This window comes from Salvelinus alpinus, chromosome 24 (assembly GCF_045679555.1).
Source record: "Salvelinus alpinus chromosome 24, SLU_Salpinus.1, whole genome shotgun sequence".
In the NCBI taxonomy this organism is placed as follows: domain Eukaryota; kingdom Metazoa; phylum Chordata; class Actinopteri; order Salmoniformes; family Salmonidae; genus Salvelinus; species Salvelinus alpinus.
Window position 1 is genome coordinate 20,014,248 of NC_092109.1, and position 14,690 is coordinate 20,028,937.

At 41.5% G+C, this 14,690-nt stretch overlaps 1 protein-coding gene across 5 annotated transcripts in view; it reads left to right on the forward strand.

Moving 5' to 3' along the window:
• Positions 1–14,690, forward strand: part of rgs3a (regulator of G protein signaling 3a) — a 228,559-nt gene that overhangs the window by 114,978 nt on the left and 98,891 nt on the right. For all 5 annotated transcript variants that reach the window (XM_071363911.1, XM_071363913.1, XM_071363912.1 and 2 more), the window contains one exon: positions 6,502–6,636. In XM_071363911.1, coding sequence (XP_071220012.1) covers positions 6,502–6,636 — 135 coding nt within the window. The remainder of the gene's footprint in view (positions 1–6,501; positions 6,637–14,690) is intronic.

A 14,690-nucleotide genomic window follows, 5' to 3' on the forward strand; every position in this document is an offset into this window, starting at 1 on the left:
TGGATGGTGCCATTGCTTTGCTTAAATCACAATGAACAGCAGATTTGTAGCACTCAGGAGACATTTGCTTGTTATCATCATTTACACAGTGACCTACGTTTCCTCTCTTGTTGGCATGCTAGACTGCCATGCCCTCTGGCAGGCTGATAGGGGTGCCATCTCTGCCATGCATCTCTCTATTGTAAAAGGTTCTCCAGAGCATTGTATATCTAGAAGCTATTAAGTTTATCCCTGCGTAGTACACACTGAGTGTGCTGGCGTAGTGCAAACTAAGGTGAGAAGTGTGGACAGGAGGCCAAAAATCCGCTCAAGACTTATTTGCCAGATGACTCAGGGGGAAGGCTCCAACCAGACAGCAATTTAATCAATCTGACTAAAGGGAAATGCTGTGTGTTTTTTTAGCCACTCCAAGGCAGGCCAGTGGCCATTCATTGAATTCTGTCTTGTTTGCTCTTATCACTTGATGGTGGGTGTGTGCGTGCAAATGGACATTTAGGTAGAGGTATAGGAGTTAAAATACTTGACGAGAGTTGGGCAAATAGCTAGATCTGCCTAACAGGTTGGATGGACATTTATATACACTTACTATCTGTACAGCAATTCAGTTTTGTTTTGCAGAAGCATGTACAGAATGTCAGAAGCAGGATTGGAATTTTGTGATTTTAGGGGCAAGGCCATTTGGCCTTCAAGAGATATTTCGATTTGATTAACACTTTTTTGGTCACTATTGTTAGGTTCTTATTTTTCAAAGTAACTCACAGACACTAGATAAGCTTTAACCAAGTTTAATTCTTCCCAAAGGTTCTGTACAGCTGCAATTCAGACAACCCAACATTTCTCCTAACACAGATATATATATCCCACTTAAGACACTCCTCCTTCTCTCCAATCCTTACATCTTATGGTTCGACAGGAAAAGAGTAACAGGATACTGAACCCTTATTACTCCCTTCAGGGGATCTGACCTCACCTCCTGACCTCACCTCCTGACCTCACCTCCTGACCTCACCTCCTGACCTCACCTCCTGACCTCACCTCCTGACCTCACCTCCTGACCTCACCTCCTGACCTCACCTCCTGACCTCACCTCCTGACCTCACCTCCTGACCTCACCTCCTGACCTCACCTCCTGACCTCACCTCCTGACCTCACCTAATCCACAGATGTCCATCTGTCTTTCCTGTATCAACACGACACACTCCCCCCGTCCCCCAACACATTCCAGCGCCATCTGGCTTTCTACAGAGAACCATTCACTTCTGACATAAAACCAAGTCTCTTTCACTCCTAGTATTCTATGCTTCTTCTCTATCATTTATTTAATATCTCAATGTTCAAAATGTCGAATCCAACACTATATACATGATTCCATATGTGTTATTTCATAGTTTTGATGTCTTCAATATTATTCTACAATGTATAAAATGTCAAAATAAAGAAAAACCCTTGAATGAGTAGGTATGTCCAAACTTTTGACGGGTACTGTAAGTATTCAGACCATTTAATCAGTACTTTGTTGAAGCCCCTTTGGCAGTGCTTACAGCCTCGAGTCTACAAGCTTGGCACACCTGTATTTGGGGAGATTCTCCCATTCTTCTCTACATATCCTCTTAAGCTCTGTCAGGTTGGATGGGGAGCGTTGCGGCACAGCTATTTTCAGGTCTCTCCAGAGATGTTTGATCGGGTTCAAGTCTGGGCTCTGGCTGGGCCACTCAAGGACATTCAGAGACTTGTCCCGAAGCCACTCCTGCGTTGTCTTGGCTGTGTGCTTAGGGTCGTTGTCCTGTTGAAAGGTGAACCTTTGCTCCAATCTGAGTTCCTGAGCACTCTGGAGCAGGTTTTCATCAAGGATCTCTCTGTACTTTGCGCCATTCATCTTTTCCTGACTAGTCTCCCATTCCCTGCCACTGAAAAACATCCCCACAGCATGATGCTGCTACCACCATGCTTCACTGTAGGGATGGTGCCAGGTTTCCTCCAGACGTGAGTCTTGGCATTCAGGCCAAAGAGTTTAATCTTGGTTTCATCAGACCAGAGAATCTTGTTTCTCATGGTCTGAGAGTCTTTAGGTGCCTTTTAGAAAACTCCAAGCGAGCTGTCATGTGCATTTTACTGAGGAGTGGCTTCCGTCTGGCCACTCTACCATAAAGGCCTGATTGGTGGAGTGCTACAGAGATAGTTGTCCCTCTAGAAGGTTTTCCCATCTCCACAGAGGAATTATAAAGCTCTGTAAGAGTGACTATTGGGTTCTTGGTCACCTCCCTGACCAAGGCCCTTTTCCCCCGATTGCTCAGTTTGGCTGGGCGGCCAGCTCTAGGAAGAGTCTTGGTGGTTCCAAACTTCTTCCATTTAAGATTGATGGAGACCACTGTGTTCTTGGGGACCTTCAATGCTGCAGACATTTTTTGGTACCCTTCCACAGATCTGTGCCTTGACACAATCCTGTCGCGGATCTCTATGGACAATTTCTTCAAACTCATGGCTTGGTTTTTGCTCTGACATGCACTGTCAACTGTGGGACATTCTATAGATGGGTGTGTGCCTTTCGAATCATGTCCAATCAATTTAATTTACCTCAGGTGGACTCCAGTCAAGTTGTAGAAACATCTGAAAGGATGATCAATGGAAACAGGATGCACCTGACCTCAATTTCATGTCTCATATTAAAGGGTCTGAATACTTATGTAAATAAGGTAATAAATAAATAATAATAAATAATAACACCGCTGTAGCTCGGCCAACTTCCACCGCCGATACGGAAGGTCAACATAGGTCGATTGAACAGATAACATATGAACGTTCTCATAATAAAAATTATTTAATTCAGCTTCTATATCGCTTTTCATTACAGAAAGAATCTCAAAGCGCTTGAAAATAAATAATAATAATAATATAGATAATATAATATATGTAGCTACGTAAGAGAGAGTAGGTCTGGACGACGACAAATGTCAGCTAGAGTTGAACGTTTTGGGTGTTTCAAGCCTCCGACAAATGGGGTGACAGTTGAGAGGGATCCACGTAGCTTGAGCAGAAGGATGGGTTGTCAACAGGGGGGAGATGAGCAGGTCCTTCGGTGGCAGGCACAGTTCACTCTCCATTCAATGCGTCTCACTGGCGCTTCGCTAGCCCTGCCGTCTGACTACCTTGTACGGGATAAAGTTTGTTGTTAAGTTCGCACTCACTCAATGATGTCAGCCTGCGCAAGACTTCAGAGGAATCTTCAGACTGAGCAATGAATTCATCACTGCCAGCTCACCATCCATTGCAGGCCTTCTCATGGTTCAGGAGACTGTAGAAAAACAAACGCACTAGCTAACGAACTAGATAGCTTGCTAGCATTGATATCTAGCTATGTTGAAAGAGCTGATTCGCCATCAAATTCAAAGGCTGGAAACACATAGGTAACTCCGTCTTTTGTCTAACTTATTTTGCTATTCAGTGTCAAAACGAAAAGGAAAACATTCAAACAAAAACAAATAAAAAATATGAAAAATTTACAAAATGTACAGGAGCTCTCAGCCTAGGCGACCTCAAGGTGCCATGGCAAAATGTGTAGAAAAGCAGAAAATTAGCTATAAAACTGCACACACTGCCTGGCAACATTGAGGAGGGCCCCGCGAAACTGTTACGCCGCTGGTACCACTACAGTGACAAGCGTTTGTAACCCTGGCCAGGGGTCTCAGGAGGGGAGCCCCAGGGCAGTTACCAGATGCACTTATGGAGGAGCAACATGACCTTCACATGGAGGTCCCTACTGACTGGATACTCTGGAATCTGTGTGAACTTGATGAATCTGTTGTCATTCTCCAGGGATTCTAAGTTCGTGGACAGAAGATCAGGTTCTGTCCAAGTTGTTGTCTTTTCACTCAGTCTGGAATCTTCATTTAAGGTCCTTTTCCATTGCAGCGGACCGAGATTGAATGTTTTAATGACACTTTGTGACAAATGTATTTTGTAGAAGCACTACACAAACGATTTTGGACTTTTGTAAATACTTAAAATCCTTTCCTGCTGTCAAATTACCTGGTGGCCTCATGGGTGGAACGTTATTCACTATTTTCATAATTTCATTTCTATGAATTATATAAAGTGTAATATTGGGATGCAAACTCAAAATTGAATAAATTTCAACTCAATGTCTTCTTTTTTTTTAAGCTCATAACCATGTGTGTGAGGTGTATACTTGGTTTCAAAGTAGATTTGTTTAAGACTACCAAGAAACACTGTGTGACCCTGACTTAGCCTGCTGCAGTAAAAGGTTAAACAAATCTCGCAACGTCAGGGGAGTCTGGCCTTGACAGTGAAAAAAACATCATACTGTAGTTCCGAACACATCAGGCTGCATTACTATATCTGACAATGAAAAAGTCCTGAAAACAAAGGCTTCCTACAAGAAAAGCAAAAGTGTCCAAACTTCAATGGACAGTGGTGAAGGCCAGTGGACCGCTTAACGACAGATGTCGTGACATGGAAGCGAGCTAGCGAGCATCACGATGCGTCGCAGACAAGGACAGCGTTAGCTCCAAGAAAATCGTTCAGGACTCCGGTCAATCTCCGAGGACTTCCAGAAAATGGAAAAAACTCCCAGAATAACCCACGCTGTCGACGACATCTTGGCACAAAGCAAAAACATTAGCGAGAAGAAAGCAGATAGCTGTCTATTTTTTCCATTCACTCTAAGTATCGAAATGTTTTGTATTTTATGTTGTGTTCACTTCAGGGAATTATTATGACTGAAATGATCTTATCTGAGCCAGGCATCCATCTGGGAGAGTTTGGTTCTCTGTCAAGCTGGACATAAACTTTTTTTTTCTCCTCTCATAGAGGTTCTGAGTAGACTGCGTAAACAACAGTTTGTGGGTGTATGTTCAGTATCCTTGGAATAGTGTGTGTGTGTGTGTGTGTTTTGGAATGACTCCAAGTGTTTCACAGAAATACACACAAGGGTGACTCAACAGCTCACAATGCATTGACACTATTCATGGCCACAGGCAGTGCCAAAAGTGTGTCCCCGACAACATGTCTTTGTACAGATCCACTGTAGTTAATAGAAGAGGTTATAGAGTTGAGTATACGTAGTTTATATGCTGTACGTATACACACACACCACTTAAACACACCAGCATAAATGTTAACCTTGAACCAGTGAAACTCACAGAGGTCTTTTTGAAGATGTTTCCTCAGTCTGATTGTAATGTTCATTCAGCCCATTGACTCCATCAATAGCTCCATCCCCGCAGCATTAGCAAGAAATCACATCCATTGCAAATATGCGTAAAATTCCCATTAGTCTCTCCCTCTGATGTTTTCTGAGCATCTCCTTTGAACAGACTTTACACGTCGATATCCCTGTCGACTTGAAGTTAACTACGGGACATTCAATTCTACCCTCCAGAACATTAATAAAAGCGATGGATTGATTTATGTTCTTTCTTTGGGGGCACCCAACTTGAAGTCTTTTAATCAGTTTGACCGGAGATCTATTTCACTTGAAGTGAGCAAATCACATGATCTAAGTCTGGCTCCAAGTCATATATCACACCATGGGGTTGTTAATATTTAAAGCACAATAGTCAATAGCACTATTACTGTTTGTTACTACTCAGCAGCAGTACAGGATGCCACTTCTGGCTTGCTAAGTTCTTTTCTTAGTTCTCATCCTCTTTCAAAGCACTCACTGCCCTCTCAGGCTGCTCAGCACTGCCCTGGACTGTACCAGTGGGTCAGTGTAATTCTCTGTGACTAAGTGGATATAACACACATGCACACATATACATATGTCCACACCTACACACACACACACACACACACACACACACACACACACACACACACACACACACACACACACACACACACACACACACACACAGGCATATATGCGCAGGCACACACACACACACACACACACACACACACACACACACACACACACACACACACACACACACACACACACACACACACACACACACACACACACACACACACACACACACACACACACACACACACTGCCTTTTGCTGTCATCTCTCCATGGGTGAGGAAACCATTAAGCACGATACCTCTCCAAAACTATCTTGCTGTTCCCCACTCCCATTTGCCATCATTCATTAATTCTATAATTAATTTGCTTTCATTTTTTTCTCTTGTTTCCTCTCTCTCTTGCGCTCCCTCTCCCTCCTAAAACAGAGGTCCTGCCACCATGGAGACACATTTACAAAGAAGCCTTTTTCTCAACTAAACTGTCAAACCTGCAACAAAGAGTAGAATTAAGTATTGCATGAAAGGAGAATAACAACCCCTCTCATCCTTTCTCTGTCCCCCACTCTCCCTTTCCTCCCTTTCTCTCTCTCTCTCTCTCTCTCTCTCTCTCTCTCTCTCTCTCTCTCTCTCTCTCTCTCTCTCTCTCTCTCTCTCTCTCTCTCCCTATCTCTCTGTCATTCTCTCTATCTCTCTCTGGCTCTCTTTCTCCATGTCTCTCTCTGGCTGTGTAGAAGTGTGACTGCTTGCTCAGTCTGGAAGCTTACTCTGCTGACCAGAAGCGACGTGTGTGTCAGTGTCTGAAGGACAACATTGAAAAGCAGCTCCAGCTCCAGAGGAGTGTGCCGTTCGCCCCTCCTGCTGACCAGGTAGGAATCACACACACACACACACCCTCATCCTGCCACTTATTGGCTCATCTGTGATCACAATCATCCCTGCTCCAGTTCACTCACCGGATCATTGCTGAAGCACATGGGTTGTGGTCAGAGCCAATCAGTGCACAGTGTATGACTGTGCTTCTCCAATGCAGTCTGCTGCTGTATCCTTTTTTTTTATATCAAATTCAAATAAAATATAATTGTATTTGTAACATGCACCGAATACAACGGATGTAGACTTTACCGGGAAATGCTTGCTTACAAGCTCTTCTCAACGATGCAGAGTAAAAAAACACAAATAAAAAAACACAATAGTAATAAAATACACAAGAATGGAGCTCTGTATAGGAGGTACCAGTACCAGATCAATGTGCAGGGTTGCAAGGTGTGTGCGAGGTGTGTGTGTGTGTGTGTGCATGTGTTTGTGTTGCATCGGTATGCGTGTGTGTTATGTATTTGTATGCAAATGTACTGTATGTGAATGTGTGTGGGTTTTGTGTGAGAGTGTCAGTGTAATGTGTGTATTTAGTGTATAAACAGTGAGCTCCACAATTATTGAAACAGTACATATTTTGTTGTTTTGGTTCTGTACTTCTGCACTTTGGATTTTAAATGATACATTGACTACAAGATTAAAGTGCAGATTGTCAACTTGAATTTTAGGGTATTTTCATCCATATCGGTTGAACGGTTTAGAAATTAAAGCACTTTCCGTACATAGTCCCCCCCATTTTAGTGGACCAAAAGTATTGGGACAAATTAACTTATACTCTGTGTATTACCTAAAGCAATCATAAGTGTAGTATTTGGTGCCATATATCTAGCTTGTTCGGATGTTGTCTGTAATCCATGGCTTCTGGTTGGGGAATGTACGTACGGTCACTGTGGGGACGACATCATCGATGCACTTATTGATGAAGCCAGTGAATGATGTGGTGTACTCCTAAATGCCATCGGAAGAATCCCGGAACACATTCCAGTCTGTGTTAGCAAAACAGTCCTGTAGATTAGCATCTGCTTCATCTGACCACTTTTTTTATTGATCAAGTCACTGGTGCTTCCTGCTTTAATTTTGGCTTGAATCAGAAGGATAGAATTATGGTCATATTTGCCAAATGGAGGGTGAGGGAGAGCTTTGTATGCGTCTCTGTGTGTGGAGTAAAGGTGGTCCAGAGTTTTTTTCCCTGCATTAAAGTCTTCGGCTACTTGGAGCGCCGCTTCTGGGTGAGCGTTTTCCTGTTTGCTTATGGCGGAATACAGCTCATTCAGTGTGGTCTTAGTGCCAGCATCCGTCTGTGGTGGTATGTAGACAGCTATGAAAAATACAGATGAAAACACTCTAGGTAGATAGTGTGGTCTACAGCTTATCATGAGATACTCTACCTCAGGCGAGCAAAACCTCGAGACTTCCTTAGATATTGTGCACCAGCTGTTATTTACAAAAATACGTAGTCCACCGCCCCTTGTCTTACCAGACGCCGCTGTTCTAAAACATGTATCCTATTTGCAACAATGCACTATAGTAATAGTGCAAAAAACGTAGCACTCTAATTACCTTTTAGTCCTGAGTACAAAGTGTTATGTTTGTGACAAATCCAATACAACACATTACTGAGTACCACTCTCCATATTTTCAAGCATAGTGATGGCTGCATCATGTTATGGGTATGCTTGTAATCATTAAGGACTGAGGAGTTCCCAGGATTGAAAGGGAATAGAGCTAAGCAAAGGCAAAATCCTAGAAGAAAACCTGGTTTAGTCTGCTTTCCACCAAACACTGGGAGAATAATTAACCTTTCAGCAAGACAATAACCTAAAAACAAGGCCAAATCTACACTGGAGTTGCTTACCAAGATGACAGTGAATGTTCCTGAGTGGCCGAGTTACAGTTTTGACTTAAATCTATTTGAACATTTACACTATGGCAAGACCTGAAAATTATTTAGCAATGATCAACAGCCAATTTGACAGAGCTTGAAGAATTTAGAAAAAAACAATGGGCAAATGTTGCACATTCCAGGTGTGGAAAGATCTCAGAGACTCACATCTGTCATCGCTGCCAAAGGTGCTTCTACAAAGTATTGACTCAGGTGTGTGATTACTTGTGAAAATTAGACATTTGAGTGGTAGTCGATAGTCATTTAGGCAGGTTACCTTCCAGTTGTTGAGAACAGGGACGATGGTGGTCATCTTGAAACATGTTAGGTTTACAGACTGGGACAAGGAGAGATTGAAAATGTCTGTGCCTGCTTTGAGATCGCTCCATGTTATTTTGAGTGTTAACCTGTTTAAAAGTTTTACGCAGGGCTTCCCGAGTGGTGCAGTGGTCTAAGGCACTACATCGCAGTTCTAGCTGTGCCATTAGAAATCCTGGTTCGAGTCCAGCCTCTGTCACAGCCAGCCACGACCGGGAGACCCATGGGGCGGCGCACAATTGACCCAGCATCGTCTGGGTTAGGGGAGGGTTTGGCTGGCAGGGATGTCCTTGTCCCTTCGCTCTCTAGCAACTCCTGTGGCGGGCTGGGCGCATGCATGCTGACATGGTCGCCAGGTGTACGGTGTTTCCTCCGACACTTTGGTGTAGCTGGCTTCCAGGTTAAGCGGGCATTGTGTCAAGAAGCAGTGCTGCTTGGTTGGGTTGTGTTTTGGTGGACGCACGGCTCTCGACCTTTCCCTCTCTCGAGTCCATACGGGAGTTGCAGCGATGAGATCAGACTGTAACTACCAATTGGATACCATGAAATTGGGGAGAACAAGGGATGAATAAATAAAAAAATTAAAAATTGTTTTACGCATGTTTTTGGTTTGGATACGTTCGTATAGTCACTTTGGGGATGAGGTCGTCTATGCACTTATTGATAAAGCCTGTGACTGTTGTAAACTCCTCAATGCCATCGAATGAATGCCGGAACATATCCCAGTTTCTACTAGCCTCACGTCTGCTTCATTGGACCACACACGGGTACTTCCTGTTTGAGCATTTGTTGTTTGTAAACAGGAAGCAGGAGAATAGAGTCGTGGTCAGAAGGGAAGACGAGGCAGGGCCTTGTATGGGTTTCTGAGGGTAGAGTAAAAGTGGTCTAGAGTTTTAGTGCCCCTAGCGGCGCAGGAGGCGTGTTGGTAGAAGTGAGGTAGAATGGTTTTAAGTCTCCCTGCGTTAAAGTCTTCGCGCACCAGAACCGCTGCCTCTGGGTGAGTGGTTTCTTGTTTGTTTATGGCCCCATATAGTTTGTTGAGTGCCAAAGTGGTGTTGGCTTTTGGAGGGAGACATCGATGATAATTGTTGATGAGAACTCTCTACGTAGATAAAAGGGCCTGCAGCTTTCTATGAGGTATTCTATATCAGGTGAGCAAAAGCTTGAGATTTTCTTCACAACCCTCCCCCTTTGGACTTGCACGAGGCCGCCTTCTTACGATCGTGTCGCTGCATGGAGAAACCACTGTTGTACTACATACATAGAGTCATCCAGCCACGTCTCTGCAAGGCATATAATATTGCAGCTTTTCAAGTCTCTTTGATAGCAGCCTCTCGAACAAAGCTCATCCATCTTATCTCGAGTGACTGGACATTTGCCAATAGAACCGAGGGGCCTGCCGGACGATTTTCTCTTCGTCTCAGTCTCACCAGGATGCCAGCTTGTCTGTTGCGTCGAAGCTTGCAGTGTTTTGGTAGCCCGTGAAATAAAGAAATGTGGTCCGATATGAACAAGGGAACAGCTGAGCTGAGAAGTCAAAGTCGAGGTTAGTAACTGTCGAACTTATGTCCAGAAGTGCTTGGCGGTCATATGTGATAATAGCAGGAACTTTCTGCACAAAAAAAGTAAAGCTACACTTAGCAAAGTCGGGTTGTAATTTGTAAGATGTTGCTGTCGGCACCATCACACACACACGCTTATCATGCTTTATCATGCTTATCAGCTGCTATGTAGATCTTCATATGACTATGGAGTACTCCCATGTAGCTTGTAACTCACCAAGCTCTTTGGGTTTGCTTGGATGTTGTGATGGAGGTGCACTACTCCAAGCACCGTCATGGGTAACACTTAATTTTACAGCCCGTTAATTACAAATTATTTACTAGGTAAATACATAGGAAACACCAACGAACATACATGGTAATTTATCATTTATTCCCACAAAATTACTAAATAAATACCTTCAAGTCATCCTCTTGTGTTGATATTCTCTCCTGTTGTTTCTATATACTTTACCTTTAGTTACCATTTACAGTGCATTCGGAAAGAATTCAGACCCTTTCCCTCTTTCCACATTTTGAAACGTTACAGCCTAATTCAAATAAAATAAAAATCAATCTACACACAATACCCTAATGACAAAACGAAAACAGGCTTTTACTTATTTTTGCAAATGTATTAAAAATAAAAAACTGAAATACCTTATTTACATAAGTATTCAGACCCTTTGCTATGAGACTCAAAATTGAGCTCAGGTGCATCCAGTTTCCATTGATCATTCTTGAGATGTTTCTACAACTTGATTTAGAAAGGCAAACACCTGTCTATATTTATATACCTAAAGGACTCAGACCATGAGAAACAAGATTCTCTGATCTGATGAAACCAAGATTCAACTCTTTGGACTGAACGCCAAGCGTCACATCTGGAGGAAACCTGGCACCATCCCTACGGTGAAGCATGGTGGTGGCAGAATCATGCTGTGGGGATGTTTTTCAGTGGCATGGACTGGGAGACTAATCAGCACTGAGGGAAAGATGAATGGAGCAAAGTACAGAGAGATCCTTGATGAAAACCTGCTCCAGAGCGCTCAGGACCTCAGACTTGAACCCGATCGAACATCTCTGGAGAGACCTGAAAATAGTTGTGCTGCGATGCTCCCCATCCAACCTGACAGCGAAGAATGGGAGAAACTTGCCAAATTGAGCTCAGGTGCATCCAGTTTCCATTGATCATCCTTGAGATGTTTCTACAACTTGATTTAGAAAGGCAAGCTTGTGCCAAGCTTGTAGCGTCATACTCAAGAAGACACAAGGCTCTAATCTCTGCCAAAGGTGCTTTAACTAAGTACTGATTAAAGGGTCTGAATACTTATGTTTTTGCTTTGTCATTATGGGGTATTGTGTGTAGATTGATTAGGTAAAAAAAACATTTTAATCAATTTTAGAATAAGGTTGTAACGTAACACAATGTGGAAAAAGTCAAGGGGTCTGAATATTTTCCAAATGCACTGTATGTTCATGGTAAGAGGGCTGTAAAATGAAGTGGTGTCTGTTTCCACGTAGGTACAATGTAGTTACTTGTGCATTGGACGACTCCATCCCATGACGACAACAGCAAATCTGTCCATGATCTTACCCTTTTGTTACATGTTACCACGTTCACACTTACAGGGTATATAGGTGGTAAGAGAGCTGTAAAATGAAGCCATTGTTAATACCAAACACTTGCAGGTCAATTATCCCTCTTTATGATTGTTATTGTGTAGACATAAGCATACCAAGTATTTTCCTGTAGTTATTAGGTATGTATTTAGTAACATGGCTGTAAAATGAAGTGGTGTCTATTTCCAGGTAGATACAAAGTAGGTACACGTGAAGTACCACTACATTGGATGACTTCATTCCATGAAGACAACAGAAAATATGTCCGTGATCTTAACCTGTTGTTACATGGTACCACCTTCACACTTACAAACGTGTTTTCACGAGACAAACGCGTTTTCATGATTTCACTCAATAAATCAAAAAATCATAGCACATCTTTGGGCTCATTCAGTAGTTTTACCTGATTAATTAGATTCCTGTTGAAATATAATCTTAAAAGTACCATTTATATTACTAAAACATTGGTACTGTTACTGCTTCCTGTTTTTGATTTATAGCCGAGTGTCAAAACACTGGTTTTAAATGTCCAAATTCATAATCAATATGCTGAAATATGTTGTTGTATTTTGAAAACCAATACATAAAATATACTCCCTACTCACACGTGTCACACTTGTGTTCCGATAACCTGTACTTTGCTAAATTAGTTCTTTATAAACTGCACACGCTGCAACTTTTACCAAGCGATCACTCCAGACTGGAATTGATAAGCTTGTTCTACTGTACTCTACAGCGTGTGCAAATTAATCACTCACATCGATATTGTATTTGAATAAACTCAATATATTGATCTGTTTTAAGCAATAGATTTTGTGAGATTGTGATGACTACACAGAAAATTCTTCAGTGTTGAATCAACAGTGGGCCAGTGTGTATATGCGTCCACACTTTCCAGTGTTTAATTAACAGTGTGCTTAGTGCGAACGCTGCTACACTTGTCAGTGTTAGATAACACTTTTAGTGTTATGCAATAACACCTCATATAGTATTTTTCAAACAAGGAAGTGTATTTGCGCCAATCGATGCAATAACACCTCATCAAATTTCAGGTGCACTTTTTTTATTTTAAGAATGAAGGGCGTCTAAAGTCTGCCAACGTGCTAGGCTAATTAAGCCAATTAATCAGTATTGGCATTACATTGAATGCTAGCTCCCGCTTTGGTTGTAATTTAGCATCATTTTGTACAGAAGATATCTAGCTCGCTCTTTTGAGTGTTAAGATATTGTTTTCTTATGATGTAATATGCTTGTGGAAACATTTCATGTATGCATAGTTTGCGTATACTCTGTTTACAGTTATTTTGTGGCAATTTTTGTCAAGTAAAATGGTCAGATAGATAGCTAGCTATTTCAGCAAGTCAATTTGCTTTGGCTAAAAATCTTCCATGTTAGCTCGTGGTTGGAATGTATTCAGTCATTCTATTCAGTCATATTTGTATACTTTATATTCATGTCATGTAGATACAATATCTTGTTGTATGTAGCTAATGTAATTTTTTTTCACATATTCACATATAAATAAACGCTATTCACTTTTGTTGTTATGCTAGCTCTTTATGATTGTGAGTACAAATGTGTATCTACTAAGGTTTGTTTGGTTGATTTTCATTAAATGAACTTCACTGTGAATTGTGTGTTTGTCTTTATTGTGAAAAATGTCCCCACTTTGACAAACTGGGTCACTTTGTTCTCTTCGTTCAATGCAGTGGTACCTCACAAGTAATTACATTGTATCTGCATGGAAACAGAAACCACTTCATTTTACAGCCCTGTTATTATGAATGTACATGAAATCCACAGGAGAGAATATCAACACAAGAGGAAGACTTTAATATATTTCTTTAGTAATTACATGGTCATACATTTTTTCATTACCATTCATGTTCATTGGTGATTCTTAGGTATTACTTTTGAAAGAGACTGGTGTGACTATGTATTTACATAGTAATATGCTGGTTTTTGTACTTACCTTTTGGCCAAAATGTGTTACTACTGTATATAATTTTGTGACTATATAATATTGTGGCTTTATGTTCCTTGGTGTTTCTTATATATTACATTGAAATAGTGGCGTGACTAGGTATTTGCTGGTACTTATATATAGTAATTAGCTGGTACTTAATTGTACCTATCCTTCTTACTTGTAGTTACCTACATACTGTAATTACATTTTGTAATTTTGTATTTAATAATTATGTCGTTTTTACTTCTTTGGTCCCTAATAGATATGTTTAAGACTAAATTGTTACTACGTATTTCATTTTTGTTACTATGCATTTACCTAGTAATTACTTAGTAATTAACAGACTGTAAAAGGAAAGGTTACATTGTTCGGGAACCTGATCCTACCTGTTCATTAGAGAAAAGGAAACCTGTATCTTGAACAACCCTTTATCAAAATAATCCATCCAACAGTACCTGTATGATCCATTGTTTCAGTAAGCTTTCATAATCTCTATCCTTATTTCTCCTGAGTGGAAGGTTTGAACAGACAGACAGACACTATGTCCTATATTATCCAGCTGTGGTCCTATTTCTTTCCAGCTTCATTATGTGTATGGCCTCCACACCTGCCATCCATTAGGGTTTTATTCTCCCAGCAACATGAAAGAGAGGGATGAGCTCGCACTCTTTTATCCCTCAATCAATCAATCAGGGAATACGCTTTTCTCTTTTTGTC